The sequence below is a fragment of the Varroa destructor genome, unplaced genomic scaffold (assembly GCF_002443255.2).
Source record: "Varroa destructor unplaced genomic scaffold, Vdes_3.0 BEIS01000003.1, whole genome shotgun sequence".
NCBI classification, from domain to species: domain Eukaryota; kingdom Metazoa; phylum Arthropoda; class Arachnida; order Mesostigmata; family Varroidae; genus Varroa; species Varroa destructor.
This window is the reverse complement of record NW_019211456.1, coordinates 57,502,297-57,528,217: the sequence shown is the minus strand read 5'-3', so window position 1 is coordinate 57,528,217 and position 25,921 is coordinate 57,502,297. Positions and strand designations below refer to the sequence as shown.

The window sequence follows — 25,921 nt, the reverse complement described above, 5'->3', positions numbered from 1 at the left end:
CGATCTATCGTGGTGCCAAGTCCTCAATGGCTAATATGTTGTACAAGTATGTAATAGTGTGTTTAGTAGGATCCTACGGTGCTCTGGAGAAGACAATGTAATTTCTACATTAGCTTCTTACTCTTGTCTTTTTATCTATCTAACCTGCTTTCATTTATATTTAGCCTAACAAAAGCTCATCCATTAACAATCTAATCGGAGCGATATTACGCTTGAATATACAAATCGTATGTGCAATTATTTTTCGTGACGATTTGGATATAATTCATGTACATAGCCATATTCTTCCTACTAACAGTAATTCACCCTGCTATATGTATATAAAGAGGGAAGGAGGAAAAGTAGGATCATATTTAGGACGAGATAGGCTTAACTGTTGAAGACGAAGAACGAAATGTGTTGTTAAACACTTACGTCCATATATAGGTAGACATATTGAGTTGAAATGGTGGCATCACACCACTCACTATTGTAATAAACAAATAATTAACAGACGATAAACGGTGACATATAAATGTTCCTAAACAGATTGTAAATGGTGCGTATCGTGAAGCTCTTGCTATAATTGGCTTCCTGACATGATTCACCTATCGATACTTGCGTTTTATCAGGCACTGTGATCCTTTTTACATAATTACCTACTTACGATGTAATCTGATGTTGAACAAAGGGCGTGCTACGCAGACGCATGCGAAGAGATCAATGGCGGCGAAAAAAGTAAACCATAGAATAAACACTGAATGTCTGTTGTTCCGAGGAAATTACAAGAGTAAGCGAAGGTCGTTACGTTTGAGCATTAAGCCTCATTAAGTAGTCAATGCTGTGATGCCATCATGTTAAGTCAATAAGTAAACGCGTTCACCATTGCAATAATCATATTTTGCAGACCTGCAGGCTTTATCAAGTCGTATATATTACAAGGCTCAGCTTAATAATCTTAGTACAGTAAGCTGATGATTATTTATGCCTCTAATATCTGCTGAATTTGACACATCGTTAACTCTTTCTTTTTCTCTCTACCCTATTTTTTTTTCTCTCTATAAGATAGGGAATATACATCATTAAGTGATAACTATAAAGAGCAATTGATGATCTTAGATGAATTTTTAATATTTTTATAGTATTTATCTAAAATTGTTTATCAAGGTCACCTTTATTATCACACATCTGACATCATTGCGTCAGAGTTTTCCCATACTGGGATGACCTATTCTTTTCAGAGGACGTACAACCTTCTACAAAATAAATCACTCGTATTTTCATTTTGTAGCTGCGTTATGTTTGTATCAATAAAGATGTGGATTATATATGTACAGCCTCAGTACTCGGTACGTCAAATTCAAGCTTAACTCATTAATCCTCTCATAACTGATTTTCAAAACTTTTTTACAAATACCACAACTTTATCTTCACGCAGCCTCACAAAATTACACTCGTAGAAACAGATTATTCAGGCTTTTGCCTCCACCGCAGAGGATTCAAAGTTATTTAACTTTTAGAAAGTTCGCGCCCTGGACCAATGGACGACTCTTTGCCCACTCGGGGTTGGACTCCTGGAATTGGTAAGCATCAGACGACAAAGTTACAATACTGTTAAAAAGTAACACGATGCCTATTCCTATTTCTCTGTAAGGTTCGATATTGCGTGTATCGGTAAGTAAAAAAAATAAGGCGTGCTTCTCGGACCTTTGCTTCCCCTTTTTGACTAACTCAACGTCATTGGTCTGGTTATTCTCGGCGGTTACGTAACCAGCTGGTTGAGAGATAGCGTAATTAAAGAGGTTTTTCGAAAAGTACAGTAAAATATAGTTCTCGCGAGCGAGTTCCTAGAGTGCAGTCGACACTTAACCTTATTGTGACTCTGTGTCTATTAATGAACGCAGTGTAGCAAAATTAGTGGTAAATTATCGCAAATACTAACAGTATTTCTAAGTGGGCTGCTAGCCGACCGATTCAATAGACTAATCCGGACTGCGACCACTATCAAGTAGTTAGCAAACAAAAATAATTGATCTTTCACCGACGTTTTGCGTTCTCGGCATCAAAACTGTCTAAGAGTGCAAAAACGCTCTTTGAAATTTCTGCTCAAAATCGTTTGCGTACAATCGTGGCTTTTGCGCCGAGTTTATATGTGAGCCGGCGATCAAGTTGGTAGAGCTGGGAGGCGAATTGTCAAATGTTAGTTAGGCGCGCCAATCAGCAGGTTGGAGCAAGGGATGTATTTCGAGCGAAAGATCGACCTAAAGATTTTGATGCAAACTGTTCAGCTCTTGGCTGATTACAGACAATATCAGGCTAACTGGGAAACCTAAAAGGTAAGGTAATGAATTTTCAGTATGGTTTCGCATTTCTACTCTAGGTCCAGAGGACCAACAGTAGCTGATCCACCAGGTATTAACGATTGACCCCCAAGGGAGGAAAACGAAGCTAATCGGACGAGAGACCTGCATCACTTACCCTTCACATGGCAGTCAGCGAGGCCCAGCCTACCCCCGTAGACTGCGTGAACTTTGACAAAAGCCCTAAACCAGAGGATAAACATCAACTCCTACAGTGTCTTTGAAAAAGCCGCAACTATCAACAGCAACCGAGGCGGACAAAGACAAAGTGGAAGGCAACACGACCCCAAGTGACACGATCACCTCCGAAGATAATGACGCCAACAAAAATCACCACTGCAGCTACAGGGACCAACATGATGAAATCTAAAGCCTCGTAAATGTATTCTACAGCGCAAGAGCGGATCAAGTCTACAAGCTGTAAAAGTTCTCTCTCACTGTCGCTAATTTAATAATACTACTCGAGCCAGCCATAAATCTAGAGCATCCGATTACGGCTGTCAGAAGAAGAAGACGACGTCTCCTATCTCGGCGTAACTATAAAAAAGCTTATCTAAAAATCGCCACAGGCGTCCCTCCATGAGATACTGTCGCGTCAACGGAAAGAAATGGACACGGCAAGAAGGAGAGGTATCCTTGAATGGAGAAAAACGCGTCAAGTACCTGTGACACCCTCAAGGACCCGACTCTGAAAGAAAAGCAGAACTTATGCTGCTGGCGAATAACTGACCTGAATGTACCTCGGCCCGACGAAGCTGCCTAACATGAGCATTCTATGCCAACACACTTAGTTCTGCTTTCAGCAACAAACGCAAAGGATCCTTGTTCTAGTACTTCATCACCAAGTTTTCTGCGCTAAAGTATGCAAGACTCTATCTAAAAAAAAAAAAGTGTAACTATCTAAGATCAAGCTGCACTTGAAGTCATAAGAAGAAACGAGGATGTCACAGCCCCCTACGAATTGCACGAATGCAGCAGCTATCACAGCCAGCGTATCAATGGTAGTTAGTGCAAACACTCGAATGTAATGTAGGATGATCATCGTCAGAAGATAAACGCCATTGAACTTAGACGGAGCTTTTCAGCGCAGGGTATCTCGTACCATTGAAATCTAGATCAACCTGCACAAACACAGGAGATTGCTCTCACATCATCAAGCTACCGACGAAGACCGCACAACTATTTGTTAGAGATACGTCAAGACGGGATGGATTCTGTGCAGGATAGACAAGGTGATTCCGGTCTCATAATGCATATACTGCCTTAGTTTCGAGGATCCGATTCGCCTTTGCTGCACAACGAACCCCGGAAAGAACTGCCGTGCTCTAAGTGCAGAAAAGCGAATTATTTGAACAAGGAGTATATGGAGCTTGTATTCTGGTACGTATGCAAGGCGGACGGACGCTATGCAACATCGACTCAGTGTCCTGTACTTTGCGTTCGCATCGGAACTTCCCAGCAGAAAACGTACTGTCACAAACTGCATCAGCCACCTATTGATTTCAAGAACCACCCATGGCCCAAACAAAAAACTTCTTCATTTGCGACCTAAATAAAACCTCCCTTACTTACACTGAGTTACTCAAAAACAGAATAGAAAAATCACTTCATCATTATCGAAACAAAAGACATGACCGTCTGCTCTATATATATACACCTTAAATTACACGATGGAGGTGTATTGGAACTTTTTGAGAAGTGTGGGAATTTTACGTATCGATATGTAGTAATGGTTGTCAACACGTCCGAGGACAAAACAGTAAGGCGAGATAATAATCGGCTCAACTCCACGACACGTATAGCTAACAAATAGCTCCTAACGAGAATAGAAGATGACACGGAAACCCGGTGCGATCATGTCTACATCTCATACACCATATGCTTTTCAGTCTCGTCTGCAACCGCCAAAAATATGCTCAGATCAGCCAAACGCATAGACTACAAGAAACTAAGATGTGAGCTCAACGTGCGGACTCGCACCTGTAGGACGCAAATTCACTACAAGCCTCGAAAAATGTGTATGAAATATCAATCAAATGACCGGCCTTCTACAAAATCGCCGACAGACACCTATTGTACTGAAGAAATGGCCGCGTGACGTTGACTCGAGACGACCGTTATTGTCAGCGAAAAAGGTGCACTAGGAGGCGCAATTCGCCAGAACAGCAGGAGAAGACAGGAGTAGAGAGAATCAGTGAAGGCTGCTCTGTGAGGAGGTGGGAGACACACCTGTGGGGAAAGGGGTACAAAGCCGTGCAAAGCATGCTTTTCCACCCGCCTCAGCAAAAGAACCACAAAGAAGCATAACCGCGCTATTTACCGACATTCCTGCCCATTGCTACAATCCTCCTTGACGTAGAGAATAGGTTCAAGTCGATGATTTGGGATGCGATAAAAGACGCCTTGAGATAATTTGATAATATAATATATTTACCCGAGAACGATAGTGTCATAACTGAGAGACGGGCTATCTATCATTTGGCGGCCTGCCAAGCTAGAGCAGGATCGTACAGGTTTTGGTCCTCAGATTCACCTTGTGGAACATAACGTACGACACGCTGCTACGCCTATCTTACAGACACGCACTCAGTGGTGTACGTAGACAACTGTATGCTGATTTTGATCGATCCGAACCGCTAATAATTGAAATTGATGGTAAATGTGATCCCCATGGATATCTTATTTTTTGGTACCGCCCAGACGACTGGACTTGGCGCTAAAAAAAACAAAGGCGACGCGAACTTCCACGGTTATTAGATCAAACTATCCAAACAGATAATATACCTGGAGACTATCGTCAACCAAAGAACCTGCACGTCGCACGTTCACTACGTGGCAAAGCCGACCGCCTAGACAGCAGCTGACCCTCGACGCCTAGACCCACGGACTGAGGGAGCCTTGGATGGAGAAAACGTTTACTGACATCAATAGTGTAGGCTGCCTGGATTTAAAAAAAGGCAACAATGAAGAAATCTAAGCTTCTAGACAGAACGTAGTAGCCGATAGTCCTCAATATGATCAAGAGGATACCGCACCGCAGCTACGGCTTTTGCACAAGTTCTACTAACGGAAAATTCCATGGAATTATAGAGTTCCCGGGGTGTCAGATAGATAAGCCAACCTGACCACGTCAGGAGAAACCATCCGCAAAACAATCGTAGAGAAATGGTTACAGCGGTAGAATTCGATCCAACCAAGAGAACCTGGTTCCTAAACGAAATCCCCAATCCAATTTGGCTGAGTGGTATAAACGCGGACACGGATCGTTCCCACCAACCCAGTTGGTTACGAGTCACGGTACTTTTGAGCAGTATCAATATCGAATTGGTAAAGGCGGACCTCCTACTTGCTTAAACTCCAAGACGGGAGAGGTAGACAGCACCCATTATATTTTTACATTCTGCCATGTATCTAATAAGCAACACATACGTCTGTGGAAAGCATTTGTTTTCGCTTAGGATGCAACATGCGCTTAGATGGTAATTTTAATTGTAAGAGATGAGCCATCATGGAAAAGAATGACAGCGTTTGTCAAGCATATAACATAGATAAAGAGCGCCAGAGAGAAAGTGGAATGTACGTGCATACTAACTGAGAAAAAAGAGGTTGTTTTTGATGCAATATTTTAAGCACGGTTCCAAAAGGTCTTCTCCTTACATAAAAATAAATCTGGCCATTCGAGCAGAAAGAACTTCCTGGCGCCTATTTATGCCCCATATGAAGCTTTTGCTGTCGATTTTATGTAATCACGAAAGAGTGGTATCCTTGACATCACACACTGTCATATATATAAAAAAATATTGATATACGTATATATATATAATTATGCAGTTGCAGGCATTGATCGCTGCCGTTGTTTTCTACAGCTGTTGACATGCACACAGCAAGCGGCAGCGCGAACTTCTACGGTGCATTCGGTGTGGGGCCGCCCACGAAGGCAAAGTTAGATACCAGGCCTGTCAATAATCGCTAATAATAATAACTCTTCTGTTCAGGTCTTTATTCAACGCCGCTCTTCACCGCCGTCTTTCACTATCAACGGTGTTATTTTTTGTTTGTATTCGCCACTATTAACAGTCAAATTTCTGATCTAAGTAAGATATGAAAGACCGTTTAAATATTTCGCTCTTTATAAGGGAAATATGTGTTATATATTGCAAGCCGAAGGCGTCTTGTGCTATTTGAACAGAAAATTCTAATAAAATAGGAGTCGACGCACTCACTACAAAAAAAAGTCGATAGTTTACAGGTTGGATTCGTTTTCTACAGTGACGAGGTTTATTGTGCCCCATCGTTACAATCTTGATTGGTAGCACAGTGTGCAACGTGTGTGCTAGCTAAGCTCAGAAAGACGTACGTGGTGGTGTAGGTTCGAATCTCGAAGTGAGCCATCTGAACTACTGTCTAACGGGTTGAAATATAGAAAAACGTGATTTTACCACATTTTTCATCTACCTATGACCAAACGTATGTTTCTGAAATCAATCAATGGTTTCGTTCTGATTTCTACACTTAACGGCACCCCAATTTTTTTTATTCCATCCACGATTTCCGATACAATCTTCCATATACATGGCTGGTCCAATTTTTCTAACATGAACTAATTAATTTTACAGTCGTCTCGAAAAGGGAAGTGCCAAGCAGACCAAAGAAACATTTTTCTAGGGAAACCTGCTTGTCCGACCACGTGTTGCAGAGCGCGAATCCTATTATAAACTCAGTCATCCATCGGCGGGAAACCAGTAGCAACCTCAAGCATGCTTAGAACGGTCTTTTAGCTGGCAAAGGTGGCTATTAAATAGTGTCATATTTGATGTTCAATGTGGTACTAATCGGGCTCCCAAATTCGTAAGCACGAGTATTCTAAATTTATATGATGTGGCATTTGTGGCTTGATATACGTAGAAATCATTTTTACTCATGGAAATTCGCAGCGAAGGTGCGCAGAGAGATTTTCGTTGGACTGAATAAAACCACAATTCTCACAACGCTAGAAGTCTTATTTTATTAGATTAGAAATAAATAGGGTCTATATTTTCGGTACCCCGTACGGGAGTCTTCACTGAAAATTTGCAATTCAATCACACACTCATAACATGGGTACGGTTTGCCTTCAGCAAAATAGTTATATGGCAAATAGACAAAATACAGAGGTTATGAAAACGAGAGCTACTAATTCGGGCTTAAGCTACTATTTCTACCGCTGATAATGATCAACTACGAATACGTGCGCCTTAGACGTCAGGTACCGATTAATGAATAGGAAAATTATAAGTTATCTGTAGGGAGGCAAAAATGTTTATCTGCAAGCTTGTCATCCTGATGATAATGCAGTGTTTAAGTGGTGGGAAGACGTAAAATGGTCGAGATTCGAAGCTGAAGAGTAGAAGGAGCTATTTAACAGTTTGAAGCAGTAATGCATAACGACGATAATAACGAGATATATAACACGAAGAATAGACGCGCGCAAATTCAAAGTTGTAGGCGCACAACAACAACAGAGCCGTCTGTTTGTTTGATAAAAAAAATTGTTATTAAAATTGTAAATTAAACATATTTTATTATTCCTAAAAATAGATTATGTCTTAATCGAAGCTGCATTACTAACCGGCAAAATTGTTTAATCGAAAGTGATGTGAAGAACATTTAAACCCTGGTTTTAAACATTTTTGAAACAAACACGTAATGCTTGATAAATAAAATCCTTTATTTTTAATTTTATAGGTTTTGTCTGTTTTGCGGAATTTTTGATAAGTTGAATTCTCTGACGCTACACCACCGCTCTAAGGAAATAAACGTTACTGTACCACGGAAAACGCCATATTATTTATACGCATATCAGGCTAGTATCAACTTATCTCATAGAAGACATGCTTTGTTCTTGTGGTTGTCCAATACAGACATCGTACTCGTAATCCAAAGCTTACTACAGGTTTTTCTCGTTTTTTACCATCAGATATCAGCTGGACCGATAAAAGGCCGTATCGAATGATGCCGTCATTCGGCACTCGTGCATTTTCCCAAATTTGTACTCCTTTCAGCTAAAATAATAAGCGTAACCAACTTTTATACTGTTTGCCGATATCCATCTACTAACAGTTAAACATCTAAAATAGTTAACATGATGAAATGATGAGGACGAGGAGTGTTAGTGCACCCATACGCTTGACTTTAACGTTGCATCAGCACAGCGAAGGGAGCAATACTAATGGCGAAAGAATGGGTAAAGTGAGAGTATTCTTCCTCAATTGGCCATGTGAATTTTATAATTCGATATTTACTTCACGTCTAAGTGGAAAAACACGCTTACCAACACACCAATCGAGGCTACGTTAAACGCAACGTTTCAGGGTAAATTATAGATCTAAAGGCTGAATGTTTTAACCGGGCCAAGGTTTAGCCGAACTGATAGTAAAAAACAGCCAACAGTAGTACTCCATATATTTTCAGTAATCGGAATGCGGTTCAGAGTTTTAAATTAAAGTCTGTTTCCCATTCCACCTGTTCGATAGCTGGATCTCGTGCTGGTAAGAATATTTATACCAAAAAATAAACAGGTTAGTTGCAATACATACTTGTAGCCTAAATATGTTAACGTACAGCTAAGAAAGCAAACGACACAATAGAAACACAATGCGATATTCGAATGCGCGGCAGGCGGTCGCCCCAATGTTCAAAGTATATAGATCGTAGTAGTAGTAGTAGTTCATAAATTTGTGCTTTAGATGCTTAAGAATAAAAGCGCAAACGGAATCGGCTTGAGTGCAATTGGTAAACAAAAAAAAAATGTGGAAAAACCATATAATAAAACAGCTTACACACCGGGGCACCAATAACCTATGTCGAGTATGTTGAAACCAGGTATATCAATACGTAATTTCTCTATCACACCCTATATCACCGTCCTTTTTCTGTTTACATTCGCTTTTCTACGAGGTGTGAACTTCACCGTTAAAAGCCACGGTCACTCCATTTCTCGTCTTCGCTCGAATTTAGTCTAGGGGAAAATAGTGAATGATTAAAAAGCAAAATTCTCTATTGGTTAACTACCATAATTTTCTATCGTAAACCCGTCATTGTAGTTGACTGCTTAATTGTCGTGCTTGATACTTATGAACCCTGCTAACTTAAACAGTGTGATCGTAACACCTACAAGCTAAATTGTTATTGCGTACGCTGGGATATCTACGACTTTTAGGAGATACACGACTGCAATATACGTATATAGTACTACAGCCTTTTATAACGATCTACTAAATTAAAGTTATACGAAAAATATTGGCGTCCCGAGAGATTTTGTTTTTAACTCGGGAATTCGCATTTTATTGCCGTCTGATCAAAAACGTATGTCAAACAGTCGTATTATCAGCTTAATATCATTTTCGTGTGCCAGCCGTGCAAGCCCTCTAGAAAATTTATGTTGTCTGATACGACGTCGGGTGGCTAGGTCCCAGCTGCTAATCTACTTGTTTGGACAATGATTGATTGATGACTGATGAAACCCGAATAAGATGGCAGCTGTTATCAGAATAGAAACAGAAGCAATAAAACTGAGTCTTAATTCGACTGCTTAGATTACTATGATATAAGTTTCATACATTACAGCCGTTTCTCATTATTTGTGAGAGCACAAGAAAGTATCCGAACCGTTAAACCTCGGGTTTTATTAAAGTGGACACACATTTTTCGTTTACTTATGCTTAGTATGTACACCAGTCATGTTAATAGTAGACTTTGAAAGCTATTTTTTTTTGTTATTATGTGTATGTAGGATCGAATGTACCACCCTTCGCAGTCTTTTCTAATTTTTATGTTTGAATAAAAAGTGGGTTCTCTTTGCAAGGGTAGGCATCACTCGATTCGGCATAAACATCAGTGCATAAAAGAACGTGTTCTTGTACCTGTTTGTTCTGCTCGAGTTCCATTTTGCCCATGTCCACATTCGTTAGAGACCACTTCATTGCTACATGTCTTTGTTGCGTCTGAGAAAGCTTCAGCGCGATGAATTATCCAAACGGTAGGCATCCAAACGATTGACAATAACCCAGTTGTTGCTTCTGCTGCTGAGAATGAGTATTTTGCCATAATGTTCCCTGTTGGCCCCGAAAAATATGTGTGTCATTGTGGGCCCGTCGATCGCCTGCTATATGCAGAGGTTCTGTCAGAAAAATTTACTTTGCTGCCAAGAGTCATTCGATCGTCCCTTCTGCATCCTCGCAATGTCGATCGTGTGCCTCTAGGTCTACGCAGAACAGTTACTTATTTTTTCCATGTGAATCTTTCTGCTGCTGCTACAACAGGTGCTGTATTTGAGACAAATGGGGCGATGTCCTTGCCTTATGGAAAGGCTGTGAGCGTAAATGTCGCTGAGCTTGTCCAGATCAGACCTGCAAAGCGTTACACCATACTCAGTTCTCTCGGATACGTAAACGCTGTAGCTGCTATACAGACTGACATTGAATATAAATTACGTTGCATTCGCGACGATTTTTCGAGTCGGGTAATGCAGTCAACACTGGTGCTCTAGTAATATGTACCGTAGCTGATAATATATTTGACATTCTACCTCGTTCTGAAAAGTGCAAAACGGGTCCTAGTCTAACTTAAATATAAAGTGTCCGAGGAAGTTTGCTGAATTCCGTGCAAACGCCTGTCATGTCCCGGCCAGACCATTATCTCTACCACACCAGCGTATCAGACCATTATGTACAATCATTTAAAAATATATAGAATCGAAATGCATTATTAAATTTAATGCTAGTAACTAGCTTGTCTTTTTTTTTTTGTTAAATTTACTTACAATAAAATGAAAACTACTATTAATAACAGCAAAACGATTTGTGCGAATTAAGTCAAGATCACTATGGAGATAGATAAACTTGGCGAATTTTAGATGTTTTTCTTATGATGGCCATCATTTCGTGTAACGTGTTTCCTCGATTCGCAGAATCAGGCACAAGCTTCGGGTGTACAATAGACTTGCAATTGCAACATGTGTCGGTGATATCGCTCATGCCTTCAGCGAAGGCGATTACCAATAACGCATTAATTCTATGAGATGTTGAGACAAAAGGTAGCTAAAAAAAGCGACTTTGTTTTCATCCAAGTTGCTCCAAGCAAATCAAATACAGCAAATATGTGTCACATAACACACAGTTTTTTTTTCTTTTTAATATCAAGCCTTCAGCTTATTGAAACTGTAGTTATTTTCAGAGTCATTTTGTTATCTGTGTAGACAAGAAGTAATCGTGAAGATGCGGGCCGCTTTCCGTGATTGAGTACAGGGAAGGCTCTCACCGCAGCGGTGAATCAAGACAATCTGCTGTGTTATGCTTCAAAAGACGGCCCCCAGATTCGTTTTAGCGAGAAAAGAGAATCAAGCATTTTAAACATTTGAAAATAGGTTTTTGTGTTCTCTATTAAACAAGATTCTAGTGCTCACAAGCATTTTTTTTTATTTGAGATGACACTAAGCCCTACAGGGCAATATTGTTTGTGAAGTAAACGCAGTAAGTAATGAATGGTTTTATTTTGGTGACATACGGTGTGCTATTCCAGATAGATGCTTATTAAGTGGCGCTTTTTATTCGTATGATTATGACATAGACAGATAGAAACATATTGAAAAAGATAGAGGACATCTAAAATAAGAACGATTCTAAAAATAGCCCATCGAATTTGAGTCCAGGGAAAGCTCACTATCAAGTGAACCGATATCACAATACAAGAATAATAAATGAATAGTAAGTAACGAGATCATCTGTGAGTGATTTTTTTAATATGATGCTTATATATATATATATATATGTAGTTTTGTTCCTGTCGATTGAAATCTGCAGGAAGTGCGGGACATTTCCGCAAGATTTTTCAACTGCACAATATATTGAAACTAGACATTAAAAATCATTATGGGGTTATATAAAAATAACTGGGGAACCCTACTAACACTAATGAGACCCTAGTCAAAGACCACATATATTTATGTGATATTGACTGAACATTGCGAATACTTCTTTAATTTGATCATATATTGTAGTTATCCAGTAGTGGTAAGTAGCTGAGCATAGTGGATTACTAAATTCAAATGACAAAGCTGATAATTTATGAAAGATCACCGAAAAACTGAGAAATTACCTTGATTTGAAACTTCAGCATCTGAGGGAACGGGGACAAATAGTTTTTTTCTTTTTTACTGTATGTGGAACTAGTGTGGTTAGCTCCGCATGTTTGCGACATGTAATAGGTTGCTGTTACAGCGAGAAAGACGCGTGACTAATACGCGTCTTTTAAACTACGTCGTTATGTTTACCATGAAAAGAATATGATGCGTGCAGCCGCGCTGGTTCAATTCCCAGAGCTGGCAAAGGTGATTACCAGGGCTGAAAGAAGAAGTCATCATTGTAAAATTACCTACTGAAATAAAAATTGGGTTAATAGCTGCTTATATGGCTACCGTGCCGTTTTATAAATCTCTTGAGGAAGATCCAGATACCAAGCCCAGCAAAACCTTCTACATTGGCCTACCGCTTCTAGTAGGCGAATTTCTCGATGCAATAACAAAACAATGATCCGGAAGTTTGCTTTCACCGACTGGATAATTCCGCGGTGTAGAAAAACTAGAGTGAATTGGTTGCTTATTATAAACTAGTTTTCACATTAGTATGGTGTTGTTTTAGAGTTACTTGTACCTGCCGAAGCAAAAATTAGCTTCCTTTGTATATTAGTTTATCCCACGAATATAAATCGAATTTTATAAAAATTCTCTCTATGGCGCCGTTGCTAACGTGTCTTTGGCGGGTGCTTCAGACCCACGCAAAACAAAGCACGAGATTATGTGTCTTTTATTGGGAGAGTACTTACTTCTGTCAAATGCGTGTTGAATTCTTTCGATGATCATAGACGCCATGACCGGAATGTCTTGAGATTAGCGATGCCCTCAAGGAAGTGCTATCGATCTGCACAGAAGGGTGCAATGATTGACGGTAGGATAGCATCGAGTTATTTACCACTGTCCGAGTACGTGGCTGGCAGCAAATGTACGCTTTGAAATAGGAACGAAATACGCCTGACACGAAATAGAGAGCAATTGGATTGAGGCACGAGTTCACAAATGTCAGCACAAACCCGAATAGTTTAAACAGATGCCAAAAATCGTTGTAGTTCTGATGAGCATTCGGATGGAAGTAGAGCCAAATCATGACGACATGATTCGGGAAAAAGCACACGGCAAATATTAGCACGAAGCACAGTGATATTTTGGCTACCTGAAATATTCAACAGACAATCGATGAAGCATTGTACACTAAACATCACTTGCAAATATTATCGATGCCGCTATTTCAGCTTGAACCAAAACACTTTGTAGTAAATAATAGATAATGAAAGAAAATATGTTAGAAACACGCCTTATCTGTACCTGTATCTGATTTGTTTAATAAATGCGGACGAAGATACTTTGCAGTATTTCGAATTATCTAATAGAACGGCTTCACACGATTAGGTAACAATTTCATATCAAGCATTATTACACAAAGTTGAAAAGCGATAGGAAGATTAAATTTCCTACATAATTATTCGAGGTAGTGCTGCATTAGTTGTCTATCCGGGCTGTCCGTTATATGAGTAAATGATAAATCTTTTCTGGGTCGGTAGTTGTTTTAAAGTAACATACAAATCCTTCGCAGTTGTTTGCTGCGCAGGCCAGCAAAAGAAAATCACAAATTGCTTTTCTTTTTTTTATGAATTGCTTTAATCGTTTAGTATCAGCATTTCTGAGTCTATTGCTAGCCAAGGGTAGTTGAAGACTCATGATATAACATTTGCATTCAACTTTTCGGAGGAACCTTCATTGCAGATGAATCGGAATGGCGATGTCAAAGCCCTATGATTCGATTTGTTCACGATATATGTAAAAAAAAAAATGCTAAAGACCAGACGCCTAGACGTATAGTAGCTTTAACGTACACTAACTGGATTTTGGTTCTGAAAATATATATTATTAAAGCGACATAAGTTTCTCATTTTTGCACTCAAGCTTGTCCCATAAACGAAGCTTTTCTATGCGCGATAGGAAGTTGCTTCTATCCAAGTAACTGCTAGGAAATACAAGTTAGGCGCTTAACACAACCGAACCCAGACGTCCAAGAATAACGCTGATGATGTTCTATATGACTTTCTGTAGGGGTTATTTCTATTATCATGTAACTGCATAGTGCTATCTCAGATAGGTCTTGGGGCGTTTGAGGGGCACAGAACGGCCTTATTAAACGACAAAGCCCGCGAAATTTTTTGTGCATAGTCTTAGAAAACCGCGAAGAATCTCTTGCCGGCACGGTACTCTCATTAGGCAGACGCGTCGCCGTCGTGATAAAGCTCATTCAGGTCTTCCAGGCAGTTTTTTTTTTATGTGTATTCTGCTGGTCGCGTGCATAGTATGCGATCACCATAGGAAGTCCCCATTCACAATGTGTAGTACTGCACGTTGGAAGATTACCTAGTAGATCTGACATAAGCTAACTGTTTCTTCTGATTGATTTCAACTGAGTCCACAATAACGATATTATAATTAACATTCCTCTGTTTTGCCTTATTCAGGCACCCTTTTTTTTGCAATGTGCCACTGCAGAAAAGCTGTACTCCGACGTACACGTAGGTGATCCGGTTTTACGGGTCCAGTTATTATTAGCGAATCCACGTTTCGCGCGAGGCCATTATATATTCGAGCACATATGACCAATAGGCGCCAAGGTTGATTGGACAAAAATAGGGTAATTTTAGAGCCACTTATTTTCTTTGAATCACTTATAGAGTTTATGGTCCTCTTTTTACTGCTCTGTTTAATCTATGTCAGTCGCTCACTCACAGGAATAAATAAAAGACAGCTTTTCGTTTAGTGAAATAGTTAGACGAGAGTCAAATGTGAAGTAAAACTACAAACCTTGACTCGAGCCTTTTGCTGTTTCTTGGCAGCCGCGTTTTTTTGGTCACAGAGTGTACTTTTTGCCGTTTTGATCAGCGATCGCGACATGAGAATGTAAAAAGTCGCGATTACAATGAGCGGGATAACGTATTGAACTAGGAACTTCATCATCACCATGAGACGCGGATACCAGGGTTGCATGTGTTGTGGAAACGGATGGCAGTATACAATGGGTGGCCTACCTGGAAGATGTGCCTCCCCGAGATAGGAAAAATAAGCACCAGGTATGGCCATCAATGAAGCAATGAACCACACAAGGCACGTGATGACAATTGTCACTCGACGATCGTGTCGGCCACCTTTCCGTTTATAAAGTGGGAGAGCAATTGCGATGTAACGATCGATCGACAACATCGTCAGAGTAAGCACTGTGACGCCTATAGATAAATCTCTCATAAACTCTGACAGCTTGCACAGAAACAAGCCGAATGGCCACGAGTCCAGTACGTAGATGGCGCAGATGAATGGAACAGTGCCTGAAAAATGTAAAAAAAACAATAAAAATACAAGGCATCTAAATTAAGATAGTATACTATGTAAGAATTACTCGGACAGGCAATGCAGCATACGTTGTCGTAACGACCAGACAACATTATCTAAATAAGGTAAATGTACCGTACTTTCTAGTGTATAATGATCATTTAAATCGGTAAGATCAACAAATACGCATATAAATATAACTGGCATCAAGAAAATCAAGCCCATGCATTTCTATTTGTCTTATGTTGTAAATCTTGTTAATGCATACATTTGCCACGATAACCATAGCGTCAATAAAGATTTATTGTTCCAAGCTAAGATCTGTGAACGCAGCGTTTCCCTTTCTGCTTTTCTAACTACGTGGGCATTTTCTCGTCGGCACTCTTCCATCACGTTTTTTTTTCAAGCTGCGGGTTTAAATACCTACATACCTAATGATGTGCAGGAGACGGAAACACGTAAAATGTCTCGGGACTTCTTTAAACGATACTACCACACTCCCGGTAGAAGCGTCGATTCAGTATTCTTCGGCCCTAAATCCAATCTATGTAAAAATAATAATTGGCATAGTCAGAAGATATATGTATATATCTTCTAATACATATATATCTACGCGTTTGGTATATCAATTATGACTGCCGTTGGTAACGTAAACAGCGTCGGTCGCTATTGCTTCAAGGCTGTATAGCACCGATCAACATTGACGCGCACCTTCGATACTAACATCCCTAGTGCCCTATCTATGTAGTTGGCCTTATTGGAAAACAAATCAGGTTGAATTGTGTTATAACCTGCAGCAAAGTTAGTTGTTAAAAGACGAAAAGATCAGCTTTCGATAATCGCTTTATCGTCGCCCCCCTTGTTTTACGAAAGAACAAACTAATTGTAAAACTTGATAGTAGACTGGCATCGCAAGATAGCCCGATGTATACTTAACGCTGCATGCATCTTTAAGCCGTTATTCTTCTTAATCCTAATCTATACACAGCCTTGCTTCTTGCAAATGGGTTAACTTACAGTTTTGTGGGTTGCGTGACTGTTTATGGCTCGATTGAGTTACCAACCCGCTTCGAAAGGTTAACACGTTGGCATGTAAAAGTAATTGAGAATAAGAATCTCCCAGCCGAGTGAAACTGTGTTGCGATTTATTTTTTGACAGCAATATAGCATAGGACTTCTATCATACCTTTTTTGAGAAGGGTGTGAGTAATACTTTAGCGAACTAGTTCCCCCGGTTCCAAGGCTATTTCCGTCGCATCTGTCCTAATTACAGTAATCAAAAATGAAATCTTACGGCGTCAGATAGTATATATTTAGTAGCCGACAACGAGAAGTTTTGAACATTATCCATCCTAACTCATCGTTGGGGAATCAGCATCTTAACTTTATTCTCTGACACAATGCCCGACCTACATTTAAAAGTAAATTCCAAATGCATCTAGCTTAACGTGAAAAATTTTCCATTACATCATTTTCAGGCTCTAGCAAATAGCCGGGTCGCCAACAGCAAAAAAAAAAAGAGTTGAAACTATCTTCGTCCCAGATTTTTAGTAGATTAATCGTCGTGAAATGGTGACACGAAACGAGAATTTAATCTGATGAGCCGGTGTTACCCGGTAGGCGACATCGCCTAGCCTCGTTGAAAAATAAAAGAGGGCAAAAAACTAGACCGGCTAAATCACAATGGTTACCTAAAGAGCATGTGTTTATATTGTAGCAGACAGAAAAAGTGACCGAACGGCGTTGTAGTGATAATCGCGCTTACCGTGTGTCGCTACCCTCCGCCGCCCGCTCCTAAAGCAATATGAGCCAATCAGACACAGCATGAGTGGTACTCGGTTTTTCTAGGATATGTTCCATAAAGTCTGCTCTGTTCTTTTAAGCGTTTACACGTTCGCGTCAGGTCAAGATTTTGGCTTGTAACAAACATCGTTCTCGAACTACTTGCTCGTACAACTGTGATTTAGTACTATGGATGCTAGAAAATATGTTATGCATTATCTCAACATTTCGGCTTTATCAAAACGATTAAGTCGAATAGAAATAGTTCCTAGTAATCAATAGCCATCGACATCTTTGGCTCGACAATTAAACTGTCATCGTTTGAAATACGCTCAGTTGAATCTATACACGTTTTTGAACTGGTCATTGAAACGAAGTTATTCGAAAGAAATCTTGTAAACATTCCTAACGTGAAACACGTATCGATAGATGATAGCTAATTTAAAAAATGGAAGCGTAAGGTACAACTAGTACAGGCGATGCAGTATCCTAGCTCAACCTTTTGTGGTCCAGGTTCGAACCCACACGTAGACAGAGTTCATATCGTACTGTGAACCAGCTGTCCGATGGAATGTCTAACGATGATACCGGACGTACGTAACGCTTATAATACTGCAAGTAGTATAGAAAAAATGGCACATAACTTCTGATAGATATATCTCGAACAATTTGAAGCTAATAAGTAATGGCGCTGTAGAAAATTAATAATTCCACATACTGGTCGATCCACCTTACCAAAAATACATGACAAAAAAGTAAAGTAAGAGCGACTAACAGCTTCTGATGGGCACTGCTAGCACAGAAACGGCATAAATTTCGTCCAGGTGCCCCTGGGCCAAATTCACAAGCATTCAGTAACAAATGAATTATATGGTAAAACCATTTAGGCAATACACGAATGTTATTTCCCTGAAATCGTCAAGTTCCATACTAAAAACAAACAAATCTGAACTAGCCAACAAACGGAGGTAGACAGGGCAGTTATTCGACGCAGCTAACTATTCGGGGGGTGCTTACCAGTTATAACGAAAAGATCTCCTAGGGATAGCGACATGATATAGATGTTTGGTACGCTTCGCATAGCTTTGTTCCGGAGAAAGATCAGCATCAAGGTTCCGTTACCGATGAGTCCGACGCCGAAGATTAGAGTGAATACAGGCGGCGCCAGGTACGTCTCAAGATGCTTTCCCAGTGGGATATAACTTAACTCCTCTGGAATGACAGCACATCGATGAAAAATTGTTACTTACTATCTTATGTTAATTCCACGTCGTTAAATACTCACCCTTATTTAAATACCACTACATTCTAACTATTAATTGATGAGTCGACCTTTTCAATTATTATATTTCTTCTAATGTAAGTATGACTTGCCACTGATAGAGCCCGCGTTTATTATTAGTTTTTCTTAATTTCTGTTTTTCCCGAATAAATTCCTACAATCGTCTACTGAAAGCTTATCCAAAATAATATTGGCAAGGTTTCAGCGGTTTTTTTTTTTAAATTAATGCTATTTTATATGAATCTCCACTGCAAGTTCTCCTCTAAGAACTTAATGCAGTTTGAGGAGCATTATTTCTTAAAACGTGTAAGAGATATAAATTTTAATTCTAATTCTCAAAGTTCTTTTTGTTACCGTATCAGATCCTTATTACGCGAACCAGGAATGCTCAAATGAGTTCTACCATAGAACATCTTCGAGTGAGTCGCTGATGGTTTCAGAACGGTACTTTTAATGGTTTTAGAAGACAATACCGCGTTTGTATTTTATAAAAGCAGTTAGTCTTCTAGGCTTAATACGTATCCTAGCCAAACACTGCAGACGGTTCCTATCAAATCCATGACTATTCTGATCATATAACTTAGAAACTCAACAATTTAAGTATTATGCCCACGTATATCATGACTAATTGACGAATTTGAGAGTGACTTCATGTACTAAATTTTATGCATTGCTCTATTTAGTTTTAGGGCCTAATGCAATAGGAAGATCCGAGTGGATTTCTGAGTAGAATAATGTGAAGGCAAAGAATTTTTAATTTTGCAGCTCTAAATATAAGTTTCTGAAATAGTAACTCAATAGCAAATCTTTTGAGAGATGGAAGAGTACGGCAAATCAATTGTTTTCCCAACGTGAATTTGAAATGCAAAAGTCACATACCAGCGTATTGGCTCAAAATAAAGGTGACTGTGAAGAACTACCGCTCGAATTGCGATTTTATGAATCTATGCGAATAAAGGATACTTTGCAGACAAAAGTTCCTATAAATATATGTCCTCAGTTTTTTTAGCGTAATTGGTATGTCTGTCCCTACCCCCCCCCCCACGTATTTTCCGGATAACGTCTTTCGTGTCACGTCATAAAGTGCTATGTCCGTGCCCCATGATCATATTGAAATAGTGCTTTCTTCTGCGAACTTTATCTCCTTATTAAATTAGATAATTTATCACTTTCAGGACTCTCGGTATTACCTTCATCGTTGAGCGTAAATGAAATGTTGTCTGCTGGCAGAATTGTATCACTGCCATTCCCGGTTGCACTCAATAACTGGCCCAGGAATGGCAGATCTCCTAGAAGTTCGCTCGAGGTAAGGTTCCACAATTCGTCCATATCCATGCGCATTCTGCGATGCGCGAACGATTGCCTCCGCCGGGTGATACCACTGGGGCTACGGCGGAGATCACCCGGAAACAAAGAGCCGGAGAGCGCAACTCACCAATGAACGAATGGCTCAGGCTGAACGAAAACGTAAATGATACGGAAAGCTACCAAATAGGTGGCTATTTATGTCAGCAACCTGGGAGGACGGTCGTCTGTAACGGGAAGAGGTCAACGTACATTAGTTACGATATCCACGTCTGGATGCAAGCATGCAATATATCGCAGAGCTAGTAAAAAAACTCGAGGCCCAAACAAATTTGAGCTTTTTTCTGGCGAGTTGAGCCTTCTTCTACGCTGATCGATAACGAGCTGTTCAATGGACAATTACACCTTACTTGCGTATACCATATTCATCTATTAAACTCGTATTATATGGCTAATTCCAATTAGGAATAAGCATATACTGTTTAGGCTTAAAAGAGTTGCATGGCTGCTAAAGTTGAAATGATCATGTAACAATACACATACTTTGTTGCGAAGTTCTTTGAAGCCACATTTGTTGTTGTTGTTGTTGTTGTTGTTGCAATGTTTCTCAAGGTATCCAACTAGTTAAAGGACAGCATGACTTTGATAAACGGAGCTATTCACTGCTGAGTATTTGAAAATCTCCCTAGGATTTGGCAAATCTAACACTTTGTAAAGCTTCAAATTAACAACCCCTATCGGAAATACATGTGACAGAATCAGTTTAAAGCTTGCCAACTTAAAAACGAAGGAACAGCACTTTTTTTTTATCAGCATTTAGATGTAAAGCAAATCTGTATTGAAATTCCGATTTCCCAATGTCACATGCACTGTCTACTAGACCACCCCACCTGACTGAAACAAAAGGCTTTACATTTAATGAACGGAAACAACAAAGGTTTGTGCCGAGCTTCATTGCGTAGAAAAAGCGGCTTATTTTTGTTATGGCTGTTCAAGTAGGCCTCTGACTTCGCCATACCAACCACTGGCTAGACACTAATCGAGTTAACATTTCATCATGTGTTAAACTAACTAACCCCTCCACTCTTTCTGATAGGCAGGTTGCAAAAGCCGTACAATTTCATAGCACCGACAAAAACAAATGTACAATAGTCCATAAAGGTAGCTTATAACAACAAAATTTCGAGCAAATTCGATAAATGAATGTGAATGTCAAACGGGGATCGTGTAGCATGGACACCGCAAGTTCGCCTAAAAAGCTCAAAGATAAGTTAACTGTCTTTGCGTACAGTTCAGTCGTGATTTCATGAGCTGATCTTGATGACATCCATATTTCATTTGCAATGATAGTGTCTGTAGGAACTCATCGTGAGGTCCACCAGCAGTGTTTCGTGGAGCATGATAACGGTACGAATGATTTGTCATCATCACGGTTGGGTATATTCGTTTGGGAGGAAAAAATCCATACTAGCCATGGGTTGTATGCGATCGTTCGAGGAATTACGTTCATTATTGTTGTTCTATGATTGCTATTATTATTATTTCTTACCTATTACGCATTTTCTTCTATGACGGAATATATGAGCAGTAACCACTGTAGCACTCCGTTAACAAGTGGGCTCCCGGCCAGTATAAACGCAAGTCTACATATCTATCTCTAGCATACCATTCGTGATTTTAACAGTCCCAGATAGCTACTGTGAGCAGATAAAATAGACCCAGTGCCTCCAGGACGTAAGGAAAAACGCCTTTTTTGCGATACGTTCTCTGGATATTTTAACAGTATTTATTAGTCAGCTGATACCGCGGAAAGATTGTGGGTACAACATACCTGCATAGAACTTTAGCGTATTGTAGGTCATACCATTCGCTGCCATAGTTCAAATTCATATTTCAAATAGATTGGACCTGATTAACTTGATCAAGCAGCGTCGTTAGGAAACGTCGATTAAATGAGCACCTCACACGAATTTCAGCCCACGAATATTGTACGTAAAACTTAACTGTTACATATTAAACTTATACAACATAACAATGCTATGGATTTATTGCAGGTAAACTCTATAATGTTAAATATCACAATGAGCATACATTTTGCTCCTTGTACGGGCCCTTTGCTCATTATTAGTAAAGTAAAAGGGAAGCACTGTGACCTGGTCGATTCGAGGTTGCTTTAGGTCTGTGAAAGAAAGTTTGAGAAAACAGAAAGAAAAATAGTACACAATGAAACTTAGTAATAGGAGATTCTTTAGATATTGTTCACAGAACACCCTGCATAATTTCAATGGAACAATCAGTTGTCTCTTAAGCACTTTAGCAAGTAAGCAAGCTAGTTCAGGTTCTATTTGAAGCTCTCTAGCTTACGTCTCTAATAATGTTACTGCAAAACAAATGCAAATGTAAATGTCTAAATTGATTGGCGCCATAAAGGCAAGTTTGCATGGCCCTAGAACCCGCTAGAAATATACTTTTCGTAACTGTCACAACTATCTCATTTGTGAGATTAGATTAGAAAAGTAGGAAGAAGGGTTTAGCTGGATGGGACATTACTATGGTTGCTCTGTCAACAATAGTGCAATGCCACTCTGATGTTCATGAGTCCACATAAAATAAATAGAGTTCTCAAAAAGAACCGATACAAGTTGTGCGAGGCGGGATTATGTGCATATATAAACAACGAGTTCCGCTTAAACGATGGCTTCACGGGTAGAATTTTTTAGGACAAGCACTGCTCACAGGTCTCGGAATGCGGACTCGTTCGCGTGTCAGTCCCAAGTCATTGAGTTCGCGTCTAAAAGCTAAGGGGATGAATTATTTATTTTTATAAAGGGCCGACGAAACACAATTATATTTTAAATCTAAGAAGCAGTGTATCGGACAGATGGTTTCAGATAGTTTTCTTTTTTTTTTTTTACAATGTAGCTTAGTACAAATTAGTTTGACCATTAACGATCAATGCTCTTTAGGTTGAAACAACATGTCTACATAACGCTACGCATAAACAGGTAGATCGATGCACCTTGGGCAAACAGCCTTGTAGATCACTGGCGTTCCCGCGAGCAGCACCTCACTCGTATTCTTGCAGTAACAGAAGCTTTGCTCACCGGCGTATAATCATGCATTGCACACGCAAATACTGAATGACCACAACCAACGCGATCAAGCGGCAATTGTAAAATGCTAAATGTACAAAATCAGAAATCAAAGCCGAAAACAATCGGTGGCAAGAAAGAGCAGTCGACGCGATTATAAAATCCGAACCTTTCGGATTGTTGGCTTATCAATTGGAAATAAATCTAATTTATATCTAGAACGGAACAAACCAGCTACTTTAGTTCATAATTTGGCGCACAAGCAAAACTGATGTACCATATTCAAATACTGTAAGATGTATTGTGTAACTTTCTTTGATAATTCGACACATTAAATAGACGGCAGCAGAACAAATTAGTAATACAGATAGCAGTTAAATTTGCTATGCCCCACTCGATCCTTTAGGATGGTTAGGCATTTATCGCTAACCGCAGAAGTTCAAATAAAACCCTCAAAGGGGCAAGGGGAAGAAAAGTTCATGGTGAAACGTCGGGAAAAACGAAAGCGGTTTCGGTGCCTCGAAGAAAAGAACATGGGCCGTCGCCTAGACGACCGTACTGCGGGTTCGAAGAGCGGCTACATGCTAACCGTGAGTCGACCACTATTCGAATATCCAATGGCATCTTGAGCATTACAGATGACAACAATAACAACATTCAGATAATCTGTACACAATAGATAACTCTTTTAACGCTCGATGTACAGGGGATGTAAAATATTCTCTCCTACCCTTTCCTCCTCTTACCCCGTGTGTATATTTACTATGGCTCCACGCAAAGTAAGATTTATCGTCATCGCAGTACGATGGTACCAAATATATAGTAACGTGTCGTACGCTACAATCGATCGTGCATCGTTCTTTAATATTTTACGAATAGTAATGGACGCACTCGATAGTTCTAGCTGCTAGACACCTGCTTTAGCTATTGAAATACTAATTTCCCAAGAACAGGTTAATTACATGCAGTCGAATAGCCAACAAGGAACGTATGGCTTTTTTTTTGACTCATTAAATTTGACTTGGATCGAAGAAGAAGAAATATAATGACCATTATAGCCATTCGAAGTCTTACTTTAAGCTGTGCTTTATTCCGGAACTATCATTTAGTGACGCTTAAACTTAAGAAATCAAGGAAGATTCAAGAAAAACTAGGCGTACCTGTCGAAAATTATTTTCGTGACGACTGAACCATTATGAAAAATTATTAGTTTATGTACCTCCGGTGCCAGTCACGCTTAGAGTTTGTTTCACCTATTTATGTAGAAACGTGATCCTAAGTTCACCATCGCTACGATAGAACTTCGTAAGCCTTTACTTCGCAATGACGATTGACGAATGACTGCAATCAACAAGCAACAACAAAGAAAACACTCAAAGTCTACATTATGCAATAATAAACAAAATAGATGATTACAGAAAAATATTGCTTATGGTCAACTAATATTACATCATTACAGAAAATCAGTGGTCGATTAGCTACGACTTGTCAGCACAAACAGAATCACCCTGTTCTCTTTATATAAGGTTCAATGTTGTTGTTTTCGTCATCTAGGATTTTTTTTCTTTTTGGTGGAAGCTCGCAGAGTCGCGCTGCTTTGCAGTAGATCAATAGGAATTTCTTATCCTCATCAAAAGTTTCCTTTAGAAAGAAGCTACGTTGCATGCATACTATATTGTTGTCGTTAGCCAAAGCTTCAAAGAGTTCCTTCAAGGCGATGCCTATTTAGAACGGCAAAGGCGGCTACAAAGAAATCTTTGCATAAAACGGTCCAAACATCTATAACGTTTTTCTTCTCCGAAGACAAATAAAGCTACCAGATCAGGGCGGCTTGAATGATCACCAAGAGCTAACTAGCTTGCACTTCAAGTTTGGATCGTTTTCAGAAATATGTGACTATTTTTTTCATGGTCGTTGATTAAAACCGAATCAGTTATCATCAGGCCACCGCCGCCGCCACCACTTTGGAACTCACGATAAAGGCCTGTTCGTTCACTGTGGCGAGAGAGAAAAAGGCGTATCTGAAAATGACTTGTAGGCATAGCACGTAACTGAAGTCAGCTACCTTGCTAGGGATAAAGAAAGAGTCTCATTACTCATTTCATAAACGTTTTCCTATTTGAGGAAAAGCCCGACATGATCAACGTAGAGATCGCCTGGTTGTTGCATTTACGATCTAAGAGTATCGATATATACGCTAATTACGGTTTCTGTTTCAATCTAAAAGCGTATTGAACACCCAAATTGGTAACATTAGCCCAACTGGGGGATTTTATTCGAGCAGATGGAGGGCCACGGACCAAATAAAAGAATGATTTGCAATATCGGTAATTGTTATCTCGGATGGGTAAAGTGAACAAGCAATTCTCAGATTATCTGGTCTAATTATGTAAACGCGCTTAAATTAACCATTTCGAATATAACTATTCAATATTTGGCTGTCAACACTACATCTATCTGCACTGAGAACCAAGATGAAGGGAGCGTTCATAATGTGAACTTCATCTACCTATCAAGCATGACTCCCATAATCTTTGTCGGCGTTTATTTGTTTACCATATCTCAATTTAATTGCTGTTTACTATCTTATGCCAATCTGTATTGTTAAGTACAGGTATTATCCTGATTAGGACGATCCCTTTCCAACTTGCCGGCTTGACTT

General features: G+C 39.6%; 1 protein-coding gene across 8 annotated transcripts in view; it reads right to left on the bottom strand.

Moving 5' to 3' along the window:
* Window positions 1-864: 864 nt before the first annotated feature.
* LOC111246317 (neuropeptide CCHamide-1 receptor-like) overlaps window positions 865-25,921 on the bottom strand; it is a 70,914-nt gene continuing 45,857 nt past the window's right edge. The window contains exons 1-7 of one of the 8 annotated variants that reach the window (XR_015322772.1): window positions 20,053-20,203; window positions 18,598-18,792; window positions 15,277-15,794; window positions 13,200-13,603; window positions 12,649-12,718; window positions 10,241-10,726; window positions 865-1,553 (exon numbers count right to left, since the gene is read on the bottom strand). Coding sequence is in view for 3 of the 8 variants with exons in the window: in XM_022795717.2 (XP_022651452.1) it covers window positions 13,205-13,603; window positions 15,277-15,794; window positions 18,598-18,792; window positions 20,053-20,203 (1,263 nt within the window). In the remaining 5 variants the exon portion in view is untranslated. Of the gene's footprint in view, window positions 1,554-4,409; window positions 9,858-9,979; window positions 10,727-12,648; window positions 12,719-13,199; window positions 13,604-15,276; window positions 15,795-18,597; window positions 18,793-20,052; window positions 20,204-25,921 lie in introns of those variants that run through there. The other 7 variants (XR_015322771.1, XR_002671636.2, XR_015322770.1 and 4 more) reach the window with 7 other exon arrangements.